The sequence below is a fragment of the Arvicanthis niloticus genome, chromosome 9, assembly GCF_011762505.2.
Source record: "Arvicanthis niloticus isolate mArvNil1 chromosome 9, mArvNil1.pat.X, whole genome shotgun sequence".
NCBI lineage: Eukaryota > Metazoa > Chordata > Mammalia > Rodentia > Muridae > Arvicanthis > Arvicanthis niloticus.
Window position 1 is genome coordinate 72,102,651 of NC_047666.1, and position 17,755 is coordinate 72,120,405.

General features: G+C 47.0%; 1 protein-coding gene across 2 annotated transcripts in view; it reads left to right on the top strand.

Annotated features, from left to right (window-relative positions):
• The window catches only part of Fam234b (family with sequence similarity 234 member B), a 40,668-nt gene that overhangs the window by 12,289 nt on the left and 10,624 nt on the right, over positions 1-17,755 (top strand). Inside the window, exons 2-6 of one of the 2 annotated variants that reach the window (XM_034511998.2) lie at positions 909-1,307; positions 3,391-3,519; positions 7,649-7,840; positions 10,125-10,255; positions 17,407-17,554. In XM_034511998.2, coding sequence (XP_034367889.1) covers positions 909-1,307; positions 3,391-3,519; positions 7,649-7,840; positions 10,125-10,255; positions 17,407-17,554 — 999 coding nt within the window. The remainder of the gene's footprint in view (positions 1-908; positions 1,308-3,390; positions 3,520-7,648; positions 7,841-10,124; positions 10,256-17,406; positions 17,555-17,755) is intronic. The other variant, XM_034511999.2, reaches the window with a different exon arrangement.

Below are 17,755 nucleotides of genomic sequence, written 5' to 3' on the forward strand. Positions count from 1 at the left end.
CTCTTTTTTTTTTTTTTTTAATTTTCTTTCATTTTTTTTTTTTTTAAAGAATAGTTCCCCCCCACCCCACCCCAAGGCAACCCTTATAAGGACAACAGTTAATTGGGTCTGGCTTACAGGTTCAGAGGCTCAGTTCGTTATCATCAAGGCGGGAACAAGGTAGCATCCAGGCAGGCATGATGCAGGAGGAGCTGAGAGTTCTACATCTTCATATGAAGGCTTGCTAGCAGAATACTGACTTCAAGGTAGCTAGGAGTAGGGTCTTAAAGCCCACACCCACAGTGACACACCCACTCCAACAAGCCACACCCACTCCAGCAAGCCACACCCATGCCAACAAGCCACACCCACTCCAACAAGGCCACACCTTCAAATAGAGCCACTCCATTGGCCTAGCATATACAAACCATCATAGCATGTGAGTGAGGTCAGATGACAGCTCGTGGAAGTGAGTGTCTTCCTCCCATTGTGTGGACCCTGGGGATTGAACTCAAGTCTCAGGACTGGCACAAACTGCCTTCACCCACCAAACCATATTACTAGCCCATGAGACAGGATCTTGCTTCTTTAGCCTAGGCTAGCCTCAAACTCAGGGTTATTCTGTTTTAGCTTCACAAGCATTGAGAGTAAAGGCATGAGCCATTCTGCCTGGCTCTCTGTTCTCGTGATTACTGCCTTAGCTCCCACACGGGAGAACATGCAGCATGCATCTGTCCAGGCCTGGCTTATTTTGGTTAACATAGTATATTTTACTTTTCAATTTTCTTAACCCTGAAAGACAATAATTCTAGAACAATGGACCTCTGACCCGCTCTCCTGCCACCTAATTATATGGAAGGCCACTACAGTCTACATGATGTAAAGCCAGGTTTGTTGTTGTGATTTTGCTTCCATCTCTGTCTTTCCAGGAAAGAAGAGCCCAGACCTTGGCGAGTATGACCCCCTCACCCAGGCCGACAGTGATGAGAGCGAAGACGATCTTGTGCTTAACTTGCAGCAGAAGAATGGAGGGGTCAAAAACGGGAAGAGTGCCCTGGGAGACCTGCCGGAGCCCGACTCAGATGCAGATGTGGCTGGGGCCGCAAAGCCACATCTTTCAGAAGTCACCCCAGAGGGTTTCCCCTCGGAACCCCTTGGGGGTCTGGAGCAGAAGGCCACCTCTTCCCTGGTGTCCTATGTGCGCACATCTGTCTTCCTGCTGACACTGGTGATCTCCATGGTTCTGGTTCTCCTCTGCGCCTTCCTCATCCCCTGCCCTCCCAGAGACCTGCATAGCACTTGGAGCCGACGCCTGGGTTCCCAAGGAGGTGAGTTGCGGGATTTTAAGAAACGAATCTGTAAATTTTCATTTGTTAGTACACTCAAGTTTCCCTCCGAGTCGTTTTGGTTTTGATCTCATTTAGTTTAGTTTAGTTAGTTTGTTTTTTTTTTTGAGACAGGGTCTTACTGTAGCTTTGGCTGGCTTGGGACTCACTGTGTGGACCAAGGTTTTGAGCTCACAGAGATCTCCCTAGCTGTGCTTCCCAAGTGGTTGGACTGAGGGCATGCACCACCATTCCTAGCCTAAATATATTTTTTGGAGACAGTGCACCGTGCTTGGCTTAGAATTCCCCACACAGACCTCATGGCTTCCTGCCCTCACCTCCCAAGTGCCGGCATCAAGGCTGTGCACCGCTCTGCCTGGCTTTCCCTCCAAATCTTAAAAATTACTGTGTACCATGCGGTCTTTCCCCTTGTGCATAGGGTCGCTTGGGAGGTGGAGGTTAGACATGAATCAGAAGGCTAGATCTCTGTGCCTCTGGACCCTGCTCTCTGAGTTCCCTGAAGACAGCTTTAGTTTACAGTGTTGTGGCTGCATCCACCACCCACCCGAGCAAAGCAGGACAATGTTGAGGCCTTCCAGTCCCCTGACCATATCCCTGTCTGTCCCCAAAAGACTCTGATCTTGAATTTGGGCTGATGGTTAGTTGACTTAAAAGCTTTGCCACATTGATATGGACTGATATGTTCATTAATTTTTGTCTCTTTTTGAATTTTATGTAAATAGAAGCATAGTTTTCTGTGATCTTTGGTCAACATAAATTTTGTTTTGGGGGACAGGATCTTACTATGAAGCACAGGCTGGTTTTTAAACTTCCTGTCTCAGTTTTCTGAGTGCTGGGGTTATTGCCATGTGCCACCACACCTGGTTTGTCAATACAAGTTTTGTGCTTGTTTGTTCCTGGGACACCCTCTCGTAGTTCAGGCTAGGCTTGAACTCATGGAGTAGCTGAGTCTGACTTTGAACTCCTGATTCTGTGTTGGAGGCTGGAGGCAGAGCTTCATGCATACCATCTATAACTACTCTGACACTCTACAATCCCCATCCTTTTAAAGAGACATTCCTGAGATGAACCCATACTGATGACCTATAGTTAGAGTCTATTCATTTTTACCAGTGGCTAACTTTCCATGTGAGGTATAGCACAGAATTTATTTTTCTAGGGTGATAAACATTTAAATGAGTCCCAATATTTCTTAAATAAGTGATTCTAAGAACATTTTTTAATACATTTCCAAAGGGTTATGTAAAAATTTCTCCAAGGCAGAAGCCCAGTAAAGTTGCCCATCAGAGGGTCTGGGTGTGTTCCGTCTAAACAGTTTCCCATTATCTGCTAAGGTGGTTGCACCAACTTGTGCTTCCAGTCTTGCCTGAGCTCCCTGCAGATCTGGCAGGCATTTTCTGACTCCTCAGACACAAGGAGGGGATCCTCCCTAACCTCTGCTCTGCACAGGCCTCTGCTGCCTACTGAGGAGGAAGGGCAGGGCTGGCTGGGTAGAGCTTCAGACTTCCCTCCCCACTGCAGGTGGGATGGCAGTCCCAGCTCCCTTGAACCCTGGTGGCTATTTTGGTCTTGACTCTGGTGAGAGGGGAGGGTGCCATGGTGGTGTCAAAACAAGGTTCCAGAAGTCAGATTCTGCAGCCTTTGCTGTGGGGGTGGGATGGGGCAGTTTATCTATAATCAATTTGCCTTGCTAGGCTGCACCCTTCCTGGGCCTCTGGTCAGGGAAGCAAGTTCCTTAGTGTGAGGTAGCATTTCTGAGTTGTGGTTATTTCACTACACTTTATCTAATGTAGCCAGAAACCCCAGGGAATTCCATACATTACCATTCCTTATGTCTTGCAATCTCTTGTCAAGTTGACTTACTGTCCCCTCCTTTCAGAGCCTGTCTCTGTCTGCATTATGTATAATGCTCAGGGCTCTGGGCAGGCGTCAGGGGAGATGCATATCTCTGCAGTCTGGTCTGGTAACAGGCAGTCCACCTGGGCTGGGAGGGGTGCTGGCAGCATTTGCATCTGTCTTCTTTCTGACCTGGCAGAACAGAACTAGTCTGTGGTAACTGGCTCAGGCCCTTTTTGTTTCATTATGTGTACGCCAGGCGGGGACCTGTCTCCCCTGGAGCTGGCTGATGTGAATAGAGATGGCCTGCGGGACGTGCTTCTCACCTTTGTGACAACCAGGAATGGGACCGAAGGAGGTAAGTGATACATCTTCTAGAGGCTGCCACAGGAGAACTATGAGGCATAAGAAAGCATTAGTCAGCTTCCCAGGGCCAGTGCACAAAGTCTGCAGAGGACAGGTTGCTATAGGTCTGCCGTGCATAATATGCCTCGTCAGAATTGCCCTGATGTAAGTAAAGATCATTTCAAAATAAAAGATCGTGCCAGGAAACCCTGGTGCACATGCACACCCTTAGTTCCAGTACTCAGAAGGTGGAGGCAGGCCAGCTTCTGTGAATTTGAGGCCAGCCTGCTCTGCATACTGAATTCCAGGACAGCCAGTGTTAAGAGGGACCCAGTCTCAAAGTGTACCCCTCCCTGCACACACACCAAAAGAAATAATGAAGGAAGGAAGGAAGGAAGGAAAGAAGAAAGGAAGGAAGGGAGGAAAGAAGAAAGGAAGGAAGGGAGGAAGGAAGGAAGGAAGGAAGGAAGGAAGGAAGGAAGGAAGGAAGAAGACTGAGTCCTAGCTGGAGGGACTTTGAGTGGCCACCTAGGTCAGTGAAGAAACCAGTTCTGAGAAGTGACTTGCCCATACTTTGTATGACAGCCTTAGTAATTAGATGTGTGTGTGTGTGTGTGGGGGGGGGGGGGTTGCAGGGGTGGGGGGTGCAGAGACAGCCTCAGGTGTCATTCCTCAGGAACTGTCCTGTAAATGGATTTTAATCAACTCTATGAGTTATTAATATGACCTGACCAGGCCCCCAATAATCAAGTCAGAGTCGTATGGATTTATTTAATCAGCTTAGCACGATTACTGGGGGATTAGCCCTAATCTATTTTTTTAAATGCTAGACTGTTAATTCCCCAGCTGAGCTCTCCAAGTACTTGCTGTTTGGGTCTTACTGGGTTATTTCTGCTCTATCAGCCTGTCCTCAGGGGGCATTTCACTCGGCCAAGTGCTCCTGCTCTGACACATCTAATGGAGACTTGTTCTCTTCTTCTTCCTCCTCCTCTTCTTTCTTTCTCCTCTTTGTCTCTACCTGTGACCCCGCCGGCTCAGTAACTGGAAACTCCACCTACCTCTGTTCTCCCTAGTAATTGGCTGTAGCCACCTTTATTTAACCAGTGGCTTTAAATTGGGAAGCAATGTTTTCGCAGCATCACTAGGGTACGAGAGAATCTGCTAGTTGGACGTGGTAGGGGGGCAACCAGATCTTGGGAGCCAGTATTTAGTGTTTGAATACATAGCAGTACCAGACCAACCCTTAACACTGTCCAAATTATGTTTTGAGACAGCTTCTCTCACTGGCCTGGATCTGGCTAGCAACCTGCCAAAGCTGCCTGTCTGCCTCCCCAGCACTGCAATGACAAGACCGTGCCACTTCTCCAGGCTTTTTCTGTGGGCTCTGGGGATCGAACTCAGGCTTTCTTGCTTTTGTAGCAAACACTTTGCCAATGAGTCATCTCCCCAGCCAGTTTTCCACTGTTCCTGGTTATAGTGAATGTTGCTTCTACCCTGCTCTCCCCATCCTCGCAGGGTTAGTCACCACTTACGTCTTTGCACGCAGATGAGTGGGCCGGTGGCCTTCGTTTCTCCTTTCAGTTGAATTCCCCAGGTTTGTCCTTTTGGGGAAGGCTAGACAACGTGGAGGGTGTTTATCAGCTGCCTAGCCTTGTGAGAGAGACTGAGGAGAGCCACTAACTTCCCTGCTTCCTCGCAGCTGGGGTTAGAGCAGGGTGACAATGAACTTGACCACCGGTCAGAGCTAGTCTCAAGCAGGACTTTCTTTTTTGTCCTCGGGAACATTAACAGCTTTGGGGGCCTTTACTGCCACTAGTGGGGGTCCTACACCCTGACACATCTCTGTCAATAGTCTGTTTATTAAAGACTCCATAGCTTACACATGACAACCAACTAACCAGCCAACCAACAACAACACCCCTCAAACCCAAAAAACTAAACAACAACAAACAAGCATAAATGCCTCATCTCTACGATAGCTACACAGGGCCCTCGTTTGCCTGCAATGTCTGCTGAATTGGTCATGACTATAGTATGATGTAAGAACTGTCAGTATGATGTATGATGTCAGCTGATGTAGGAACCCTACCGGGAGGGGAAAGAAATCCTAGCAAGTGTGTTCTAATCCTTTAGGCTCAGAGTGAGTGTCCAGGTAGGTATACTTTCACTGAAACACCCTTCAGAAGCATGTTTGATGTACAGACTCGACTCTGACAGGGAAAGCTTCTGGCTTTGGAGCAGACCATGTGATCATAGCCTGATAGCGTTTTCCTGGTCTGTGACTCATGTACCTTTGAAGTAAGGTTAGAGATGCTGAAGTTGTTTGGTATTTTACCTGCTTTGCTCTCTATCAAGATGCATAGTGACAAAGACTGAGGGTTTGGATACTGTGTAGACAAACAGGATTTGCCCACATGTCGTAAAAGTAACAATGTAACTATATTAGTTGCTTCCATGTGCCTGGCCTGTGACAAAATACCATGACCCAAAACAATTTACAAAAGAGTTTATTTTTGTCAATGAGCTCTCAAAGCCTTCCCCCCCCCCCACATACATCCTCCAGCAAAGCTTCACATCTTAAAGGTTCCATAATGTCCTAATAATACCGCCAACCAGGGGCCAAGTGTTCAGACCCTCGAGACTGTTGGGGACAGTTCTCACTCAAACCACAACAATAACGAACATTAGGAGCTTTCTGTGTGCTGTGCTCTGTTGCAGGCACACAGCCCACCAAATGGATTTGCTTCTCAACCCAATCTGACCAAGTAGCCTAGTATTATCCCCTCTTCCAGATGAGGAAACTGAGGCTCACTGAGGTTGAGGAACTTTTTAGAGTCCCACATCTGGTAAAATGCAGACTTGATGTTCAACTCCAAGCATGAGGTTCTGTAGTTCATGTTGTCAACCCTCAAGCCTCATGGCTGCCCCTGTAGTACCACTGGGAGGAGAGGGATAGAATTGGCTGCCCATGATCTAGTCAACAAGCATGCATCAGCTTGTTCACCCTCTCCTGAGTCCAGAGATCCTTCTGCCTCTGCCTTCCAAGTGCTGGGTATTAAAGGCATATACCACCGCGGCTGGCCCTCTCATTGGGGTTCTTAAGCAGGAAGACCAGCACAGGATTGGTCTGGAAAAGTCTAGGAGGTAATACGGGAGGTCTAACATATCAAGCCACACCCTGTTTCCTGTTTGAGGCTGTATTGTTTAGTTAGTATCACTGAGGAACAGGAAGACTGAAGCCTAGAAACTTCAGGTGTCTGAAAGTTGAAAGCACAAGTGAGTCAAGATGCCCCGGCCTCAGAGTGAAAGGAGAGCTGGCAGGAAGTGTGACTGTTACTGAGTCACACCCTGGCCCACGCTGCTGTGGCTTCCCTTCCCTTGGACCTGGGTGTTCTTTTCCTGCAGTCAGCGAGACCTCCTTGCTGCTCACTTCTGTAACTTGCAGGTCATTTCTGCAAACCTGCTCTTCTGTTTGGGGAGTCTTTGCTGCTGATGCCTGGGTTTAGGATTTACTCCCTGTTCTGTGAGGAGTCTAGGTCAGCCTGGGCGCTCCTGCAAATTCCTGTCCTGGAGTGGCTTGTTTGTCTCCCTCAACAGCTAGTATGCACTGTTCTGAATTTTGCTCCTGTCCTTTTCTTTTGTTTTTTAAATTACATTTATTTAGTGTGTGTGTGTGTGTGTGTGTGTGTGTGTTGTGTGCACACATGCGTGTAACAACACATGTGGAAGCCTGACTTTTAGGCTGTTGCACTCAGCAAACAACTGGGCTGCTCTGCGTAGCAGGTATCTCATGATGTGCTGAGAAATCAGATATTGCTGTCTCTCCGTAAGGATGCCACCATTCAGTGTGGGCTAAGGTGGCAGACAGGTAAACAGATGCGTTAGGGAAGGTGCCAAAATGGAGACATGGTGAGTCAGTTTAGAGGAGCCCACGGCGCTGGTCTTACACTTGTCCTACACGAGGTGTGAGGTAGGCAAGATGACAAGTTCTGTGTTCACACCTTGTCAGAAACCACAGGAAGGATGTGAGCACACGAGTGGGCGCTGCTCCTTCACCGCACACCGTTCGTTCATGGTTGGCTTTCTCGCTTCTCCCCACTCTTCCCTTCTGCACCTTCCTCACCTCTCTTACTTGCCTTCAGGTGGTGGCTCACAACCGACTGCAGATCTTGTGTGCCTTTCGGGGATGAATGGCAGCACACTGTGGGCCAGTCCCCTCCCAGAGGAGGCTCAAGATGTCACATGCTTAGATCTGATACCAGGAAGCGTGGCCAAAACCATCTGCCTCGTGACAGGGACTCGAAAGATGCTCAGTGCATTCAATGCGACATCAGGTAAAGAGCGCCCTTGATCGTGCACAGTGCTGCCTCTGTGAGCCTCGTGTTGGATTTGAGCAGCCTTGGGGGGGGGGGGAGGAGGGGTTGAGATGTTTATCCTCTGGCAGGCTGGAAACTGCTTTGCTACTCTGGTTTAGAAGGTAGTTATTAAGGGTAAGAGACAAGGGGCCGGGAAGGATGCAATAAGTAGATTCTTGTTGCAACCTGTTTGGTGATAAGACAGGGCTAAATGAACTCTTACCCAAACAGACGCTGCCCAGGGCCCTGGGTTGTAAATAGTGTCTCTGCTCTGGTCTTTGTACAACAGGCAGGAGTGTCACCTCTTTGTCTTTGAGTTATGCTGGTTTGTTCATGAACCTGGGTCCTGGCTGGATGCTAGGGAGAAGACTCTCAGTCTTGTGTTGATATGACCTATTAGCTTCTTTCCTGTTTTAGATCCACAGGCCTACCGTGATGAAAATGAGTCTAGTATGAGAAAAGATATCTCCATATAATGTAACATAACATTCTATGGGCCATAATCTCAAGAGAAGTTGAATAGTAATATCCTTCCCACATCAGAGGTACCATAATGGGGTGCTTTATTTTTGCTCCCTCCTTTTTGAGACATGGTTTTACACTGTACCCCAGACCTTGAATTCATGAGATCCTCCTGCCTCAGCCTCCCAAGTGCTGGAGTTATAGGTGTGATTGTCTAGTGGGGTACCTCTGAGTGGGGAAAAATTATATATTACACACACACACACACACACACACGCACACACACACACACACCCCTTTGTAGAGAGATTCCTTAGCATGCACCAAGCCCCCAGTTTGATTCCCAGCATCACATAAACTGGGCATAGACATTCATTCTAAAGCCACGAAAAAAAAAAAAGCCAGGTTCAGAACTAAGTCTTTTATTTAGGAGAGATGACAGAGGTTCTGCTTAGTCAACAAAATGACGGACTGGGTATTAGGTCTATCTTGCACCTTACTGACATAAATTGGTATAGTTATGCTCTAACTGTATTTTGAGAAAAGTTTTATTTTAACAGGAAGGGTGATATGTAGGAGGAGCTAAGGTGGGAGGAGTACAGAGAGGAGGAGTAAGGAGAGGAGGAGGAGAAGGAGAGGAGGAGCTAGGTGATGAGAGAGAAAGAGAGAGGGGGCCAGACATGGAGGCGGATATTCACATGTTTCCGCCAGTCAAAGATAGTTGATATATCTAGATTGAGTATTAGGTTACACTTCTGATTGATATTGAGCATTACCAAACTTATAAAGCCTTTGGTTGACATTAAAAAAATTGTATAAAAGCAAAAAGGAGAAGGGGATATGGGATAGGGGTTTTCTAGGGAGGGGAAATGGGGAAAGGGGATGGCATCTGAAATGTAAATAAAATATCCAATAAAAAATAAATGCAGAAAAAAAAGAAAAGTTAATCACTGCATACTAAAAAAAAACAAAAACAAAAACAAAAAACAAAAAACAAAACAAAACAAAAAAAACCTGGGCATAGTGGTGCAGGCCTGTAATCTCAGCACTCATTTAAGAGGTAGAAATAGGATCAGAAGTTCAAGGTCACCCTTGGCTACATAGTGAGTTCGAGGCCAACCTGAGATACATGAGCGCCTATGTTTAAAACAAATCCTCAGTATGCACTTACCGTCCTAGCTCAGGACTGAAGTCCTTGAAAGCCTTCTGCAGTTTCTCTGGTATGGGCTCCTTAGTGCTAGCGATGCCTTGTGAAAGACATACTCCTCAGGCCTAGTAGAGTGAGCTCTTACTTGCCAGGAGGACATAGACATCTCTATTTGATATACAAAATCCAGATGTGTAGGGCTGAAGAGATGGCTCAATGGTTAAGAGCACTGGCTACTCTTACACAGGACCTGGCTTCAGGTCCCAGCAACACAGGGCAGTTACAACCAGCTGTAACTCCAGGCACAGGGGAACGTTCTGACGCCCTCTTCTGACTTTCCAGGGCATCAGTATATACACAGTGCACAGACATACATGCAGGCAAAACAGTCACACACATAAAATAAGACAATATGTAAATAAACTAAAATCCAGATGTGAAGTTCTTACATGCTTGTGTAGCCAGATGTTTGAGGATTTCAGATCCCACTTCCTGCTCTCTTTGTCATCAAACAAAAACTAATGGGAAGATGTGGGGGAAGACGCTGCCTCCTGTTTAGCCGTTGAGTTTCCTCTTCTGGCTCAGGAATGCTGCACCTGCCTTTTGCTGAGACAGAAAGTGGAAGTGATGATCTACCTCTGTCTCCTTCCCTAGGGAAAGTCCTCTGGACTCTAAACCCAAACTCTCTGTCCAACGGTACCTTGGCCGCTCCGGTTGTGGTGCTGCCAGACCTAGATGAAGATGGTGTCAGAGATCTGGTGGTGCTGGCTATTGGAGAATTGCAGGTACGGTCCCTAGTGATGGTTATTGTTAAGTGCTGCGTAGGACCTTGTTGTTGCAATGGTTTAGCCTGAAATAGGTTCTCTTGGTGAGGTTAAGTGAACCAAGAATATTCCAAATTCATTTCCTGTGATGCACTGTGGTTCTGAGGACTGTGGTTTAGGAAGGCTCTGGAGGCGAATGGCTTGTGTGTAAATTCCTTCTGTACCACTCTGCATCTTTGTGGCTTGGGGCAAATTGTACCCTATCCATATTCTAGTCTCTTCACATGTCTAAATGAGAACGTTTTATCTCTCCCCAACAAATTAAGTCCCTAGAAAACTGTATGTTTTCTACTCTGTAAATGGAATGTTAGCTTTACTATATTGTATCTATTTAAATTTTACTTCAATTGTAGAACCATGGGATGGATGGATAGAAGGCCCATAAGATGCAAGCTTTGGATACAGCTTAGTTGGTAGCATGATGGTTTAGCATGCATGAAGCCCTTGCTTGGTCCCCTGAAATGCATAAACCAGGTATGTCAGTAATACTCCTGCACTCAGGAAATAAAGGCAGGAGGATCAGAAGTTCAAGGTCATCTGTGAGGACATCAGTGAGTTTGAGATTAGCCTGACACGTGTGTGGTGACACCCTACAACAACAACAACAACAACAACAACAACAACAATAAAATTACAAGCGCTTACCCCTTGTAATCGCAGCACACAATAGGTTTGAAAGTCCCAGGTGTGCCTGGCTTGCACACTGAGACCTGTCTAAACTTGCAGCATGTAGTTTTAAAAATCGCTATCACCTTTTCCCGGATTGGACTGAGCTCTGGCCTCTCCCTGCTTTCCTTTTGCTATACCTGGCTTAGCTCCAGGATCTGCTGCCTCCAGCCCTAACCCGGCTTCTCTTTCTACCGGCCTTTGCTCCTGGAGGAGTCGGGCTACCAGCCCACTCCCAAGACCCTGGAATCCTCGGATTAAAGACACACACACAGCTCTGTTACCTTTTAACTTGCCTACTAGGCACAGTTGCTGGGCGCAGATTATTCCCTCCTGGAAAAGTGTACTCTTACCAATTTATTATCTCCGTTTCTCCTCCTGCCCTAAACTTAGTGGCTTGTTCCACCTGGCCCCTGCCAGACATCTTGGGCCATCCACCCATAGCGGAGGCCACAGGCCCTTAGCTGCCCCCTGAGGCCTCACATGATTGCTGTGCCCTTCTTCCTCCAAAGCATGGCAGAACCACCACTCTCCTTCCTTACGTCTGCTTGCTTTTCCTCCTGGGACCTGGAGGTCCCACCTGTACCTTCCGTCCAGCAATTGGGACCTCCCTCTACATAAACTAATCAGACTTTCAGAGTGGATGTGTTAGCTCATATCTATAATTCCAACACTTGGAAGCTGAGGCAGGGGGATTGCTGTAAGTTGGAGGACAGCCTGGACTGCTTAATGAGTTTTAGTCTGTCTAGTATGCCACAGTGATACAGTGTCTTAATTTCCTCCCTTCCCCCTCAAGAAAGATACACTTTGATTCCAGCACAGAGGTCTCTTAAAGCCATGGCGCAGACACCGTGGTGCAGCTGCTCAGCACACGGATGAGATAAAGCCTTCTCCCTAGTCTCAGCAAAGATCAAATTAATGAGTAGTTATCTCAATTAAAATTTGTGGGTTTTTTTTTTTTTTGACAGAATCTTACCATGTAGCCCTGGCTGGCCTCAAACTTACCTAGATTTGCCTGCCTCTGTCTTCCAAAGTACTAGGATTAAAGGCATGTGCCACCATGACTGGCTTGTAATTTAAATTTAAGCTATATGCAGCCGGGTGGTGGTGGTGCATGCCTTTTATCCCAGCACTCAGGAGGCAGAAGCAGGTAGATTTCTGTGAGTTCAAGGACAGCCAGGAATATACAGAGGAAACCCTGTCTTGAAAAAACAAAACAACAACAAAAAGCTGTATGTATTTTATTGTATGTATGGATGCTTTACCTGTTGGCATTTAGTCTAGGCTCCGCCCCACAGTTACCTAGCAACAGCCAGGTGTGCCTGACTCACTATAAAAGGGGCTTGCCCCCTCCTCTCTCTCTTGCTCTGTCCCCTTGCTCCTGATTTCCCTCTCTCTCCATTCTCCTCCCCACTCTCTTTCCACGTGCTCATGGCCGGCCTCTACCCCACTACTTTCTTTCTCTCTGCCTTTCTCTGTTTCTACTACCTCCTCAATTCCCCTCCTCATGCCCCGAATAAACTCTATACTATACTATATCATCATGTGGCTGGTCCCTCAGGGGGAAGGGATGCCTCAGCATGGGCCGGCGGAGGCACCCTCTTTCCCCACACCTGACTGCACATCCACCAAACATATTCCTTCTCTCCTTATCTTTTTATAAAACACAACATTACCTACATATGTGTCTGTGTCCCACATGTGTGCCTGGTGCCCCTGGAGATCAGAAGAGGGCATCAGATCCCCTTGGACTGGACTTACAGACGGTTGTGAGCCACCATATGGGTGCTGGGCACCAAACTCAAGTCTTCTGCAGGGGTATCCAGTGGAAACATCCATCTTGTTGGCCCAGTCTTTCTTAAAGATCAATTTCACTGGCTCAGTCTGTTTTATTTTCATTTTTGAGACAGGGTTTCCTTTTGTAGCCCTGCCTCAGACTCAGATTTGCCTGCCTCTGCTTAGTCTCTAGGTTGGCCTGATAATAGGAATCATTCACATAGTGTTTTATTTTATTTAGTTATTTATTTTAAAGATTTATTTATTTTATGTGAGTACACTGTAGCATGCACACCAGAAGAGGGCATCGGATCTCATTACAGATGGTTGTGAGCCACCATGTGGTTGCTGGGAATTGAACTCAGGACCTCTGGAAGAACAGCAGCCAGTGCTCTTAACCACTGAGCCATCTCTCCAGCCCTTAGCGTTCTAAATAATTAATTTTTATGTATGAGTCTGCAAGTATACCTGCATGGTAGAAGAGGGTATCAGACCTGGTTGTTGTTGAACTGAACTCAGGAATATCTGATCTATCTCACCAGCCACCTCACACAGTGTTTTTGAGCTTTGTATCCTAGCCACTATGAGTAGAAGGGGAGGAGGTGGGAATGGAGGGGCTTTGTTCCTGCTATAGGAAGTGATTTTCTGAAAGTGTGAGAGTGTGGGGAACCGCATTCTGATGGAATCCAGGTCTCACAGCCCGGCAAGGCCACCACACACTTTCTTATGCATCAGCACATTTGGGGAGCTTGGTTCTTTTGTTTGAGATTTTGGGGGAACATCGTCTCACTGTGTGTCTCAAGCTTGCCTTAAACTTCTGACAATATTTATCATCTTGCCTCTTTCCTTAGTACTGGAATTTCAGGTGCGAACCACCATGACTAGCAGAAATCTTAGTCTTAATGACCCATGTGCTTCTAAGGCCCAGTGGTGTTGAAGGGCGGTGCCCAGGCTTGTGAGGTCCTCCACACTACAGGGCCCTTGTTAGAGGAATCACCTACTCTTAACTCTTTGTCACTAGCTTGTCTGTTGGTCAGCTGTTTCCCCAGATTTATTCATTTGAGCTGTAGTATACAGATTATATAATAATCTCCATCCTGCCTGAAAGTGACAGTTACAGGATATTCCGAGAGAGGCAATGGATTTAGGCAGTGCCTACTGGCCACCTCTGCCTTCTGCCTTGATTACAGGCAGTGGCCAATGTGAGAAAGTGTGTGAGCCATAGACATCAGGGAGGGAATAAATATATTTAGGACTGTGACTTAAAGAGTAGAGGGTCCTTAGGTCTGGGATGGGGGTGAGCTGGACCTGGGAGAAGAGCCTGCTTTCATATGTGGGGACTGGTCTGGTCTAGAATATCATGGAGAAGGGACCTGAGAAGCCTGTAGTCATTGCGGTCACACTATGTGTCAGTCTGAGTCTGAGCCTAGACCATGGTCATGTGTACCCTTCTCAAGCCCCCAGGCTAATAATGCTAATGCCACTGATGCATGAGCCCCACTGCATGGCTAATCACCTCAGGAGATGTTGCCCACTGCATGGCTAATCACCTCAGGAGCTGTTGCCCACTGCATGGCTAATCACCTCAGGAGATGTTGCCCACTGCATGGCTAATCAGCTCAGGAGCTGTTGCCCCACTGCATGGCTAATCACCTCAGGAGCTGTTGCCCCACTGCATGGCTAATCACCTCAGGAGCTGTTGCCCACTGAATGGCTAATCACCTCAGGCGCTGTCGCCCACTGCATGGCTAATCACCTCAGGAGATGTTGCCCATTGCATGGCTAATCACCTCAGGAACTGTTGCCCACTGCGTGGCTAATCAGCTTGAGAGCTGCAGTGTTGGTGGAGGTGTTGATTCTCATATCTTCCATTCTCTGTTCCCACTTCAGTGCCATTTGGCATCTTGGAGTGAATCTGATGTCCACCTAATTTAAACCCAGTGACTGTTAGCCTGGTCCCACTGAGCCCATTACTCCAAAGGCTAAATATCCATGTCTTATATAGACCCTTCAGAGACAGGGAGTCCCTTTTCCTTCTAATCCCATCTGTCCATATATTCTTTAACACTGCGAAGAGCTCTGTTCATGGTTATCTCAATATTCCACGCCCCTTCCGAGTCCCCTTCGCCCGCGAAAGAGACACGTGAGGCAGTGTTCGGGTAGTTACTACAACGAGGCTTTATTCTTGTATCAGCAGAAGCGGAAAGACCCCAAGCCCGGGAAAGGCACTGCTATATGTACCCTAGAGTGGTGTGTTTACTTCTGATTGGCTGTTCACTCATCACCCCATATTACGCCCGGGGATGGGCAGTGGCTTGGCGCTTTTGCCTTTTGCACCTGTGCAGTTAGTTGTTTACTTGTGGGAGCACAGGATACCCTCGCCATCTTGTAATGGTGAATGTTGTCATGCTCACCGCGGCTCCTAACATCTCAACCTGAGGATACCACTACTTGTTTTATGCAGATTAGATTTCTGTTTGTAGCTGAAGACTTTCTAACATTTGCTCCTTGTTTATAGCCAGTGAATGAGCTCATATCTTTTCATTAATCAATGTCTTTATTAGGGCTTTCATTGCTGTGAACAGACACCATGACCAAGGCAACTCTTGTAAGGACAACATTTAATTGAGGCTGGCTTACAGGTTCAGAGGCTCAGTACATTATCATCAAGGCAGGAGCTTAGCAGCATCCAGGCAGGCATGGTGCTGAAGAAGCTGAGAGTTCTATATCTTCATCTGAAGGCCTCTAGGAGAAGACTGACTCTCTCAGGCAGCCAGAAGGGTCTCAAAGCCTATCACCATAGTGACACACTTCCTCCAACAAGGCTACACCTATTCGAACAAGGCCACACCTCCTAATAGTGCCACTCCCTGAGCCAAGCATATTCAAACCACCATAATCAATTAATTGGTAAAATGATTTCTTACAAATTTCATTCATCTTCCAACCTTTTAGAGCATTAAGTTTGTTATATAGTGTTTCTGCTCTGCAATACACTTACTCTAGTCATGTGGTCTTTGACAAGAATGTTTTAGGATACATAATAGCAGAGTGCCATGACCTTCCCCTAAAAACTCACCCCTAGTATTGACGGAATAAGTCATTGTTTTCTGGGTGTGCTGTAAACCAGACTGTCTGTCTTCTCCATAAGAATCCATAATGATTAACCGTGACAAACACTTTATTGAGGAGACTGGGGAGGTGACTCAGTGATTGTGTTTGCTGCTCTTTCAGAACACTGGAGCTTGGTGCCTAGCACTTATGTCACATGACTCACAGCTGCCTATAGCTTCAGTTCATGGGGATCTGATGCTCTCTTCTGGGCTCTAAGGGCACCTGCTCACACATAGCATATAGTCAACACACACACACACACACACACACACAAATACACACACACACACAAACACACACACAAATACAATAAACATAAATGAAAAACAGAGTCTTTAGAGCTCAGGCTAATGAACCATGGCCAGTGGGTTAAATTCTCCCCACTTCTGGTTTTCCCCAATAAATTTTTGTTGGAGCATAGTCATTTCCTGCTCTTCCTGCGACAGATTCATGCTAGGATAAGAGTAGAGAGTAGTTGCTATGGAGACCACACAACTGGAGAGGCCTACAATATCTACTAGCTGGCCATTCACAGAAAAGTGTTGCTGCTTTTGAGAGTGAACTTGACAGTGGCCAGGCCAGACATCTGTCTGATGTTATAGGACAATTCTATGGGCTGTTACAGGGATGCACCAGTTTGTTAGCTGTTGCTGAGATCAAATACCCGGCAAAATCAGCTGAGGGGAGGAAGGTTTTACTGTGTCTTTCAGTGTGAAAAGCCAGGATGGGAGGAAGGCATGGCAGCGGCAGGAGGGCCGGGCGCTGTTACATTGTATCCACAACCAGGAAGCCAGGAAGCAGAAATGCCTGCGCTCACTTCTATTTCTTTCCTATTGAAGTCTCATTTCATTTATGTGTTTGTCTGTCTGTCTGTATGAGTCTGTGTGTCCATATGTGTGTATGTGAGTGTCCTAGGAAGGCAGATGAGTTTTGATCCCACAGAGCCAGAGTTGCAGGGATTTGTTAGCTGCCTGACTTAAGTCCTGGGATTGGAGCACGGGTCCTCATGGTTGATCAAGAACTTATAACTGCCGACCCTTCTCTGGAGCTCTGATGTTTTTTTTATTTTTTATTCAGTCAAGACCCCAAGCTGATAGGATGAAGCAGCCCATACCCCAGGGTTGTTCTTTCTACTTGGTTAAACCTTTCTAGAAACTTCTTCAGAGACACCCTGAGGTATGTTTCCTTGGTGATTCTAATCCCTATCAAGCTGATCATCTGGATCTCTCTGGTAGAAACTGGTTATAGAGTAAAGACCTTCCCTTGTATCAGTCAGTATCTTATATTTAGCTCTCGGTCTTTAGGTGATGACACAGTCGGCAACCACTGTGCCTCATCTGAAGAATCCTAAAGATACCCTTCATACATATCTAATCAGGGAGCATACATTTGTTCCCTTTTCTTATCTTCAGGGGGAATAAGCAAGCAAGTTAGGCTTAGTGCTTTACAACCATGGGAAGTGTTCCCAAGCCTTTAGCTCTCCCAAGCCTTTAGCTCGTGAGGCCTTTGGAAATGAAAGGCCCCTATTAATATGTGCCTTTCTTTTATTTCTTCAGCCAGATCTGTGTTTCTTGCTGGTATCCGGCCGCACAGGGAGTCCTGTGGGCCGACCTGTGAAGTATAACATCGTGGGAGTGGGGAATCTGATTGGTCCCCAGGTTTACATCACTGTCAGTGGAGCTGTCTACATCTTGTTTGGCTTTGGTAAGAAGCAGGGCTGGCTTTGGCTTCCGCTCCCCTGGTGTAGGTGCCCTGGCCTCCTGTGAGATGGGTTGCTGGTGCTGGCTCTTTTTCGTCTCCTGTTATAGGGCCTCTCCCCTACTGCAGGTCATTAACTCTGCTTCCCCTTGATGCCGTCTCTGGAGAGGGACTGCCCGCCTCGGCTTGATCACTTTCCCATCACTC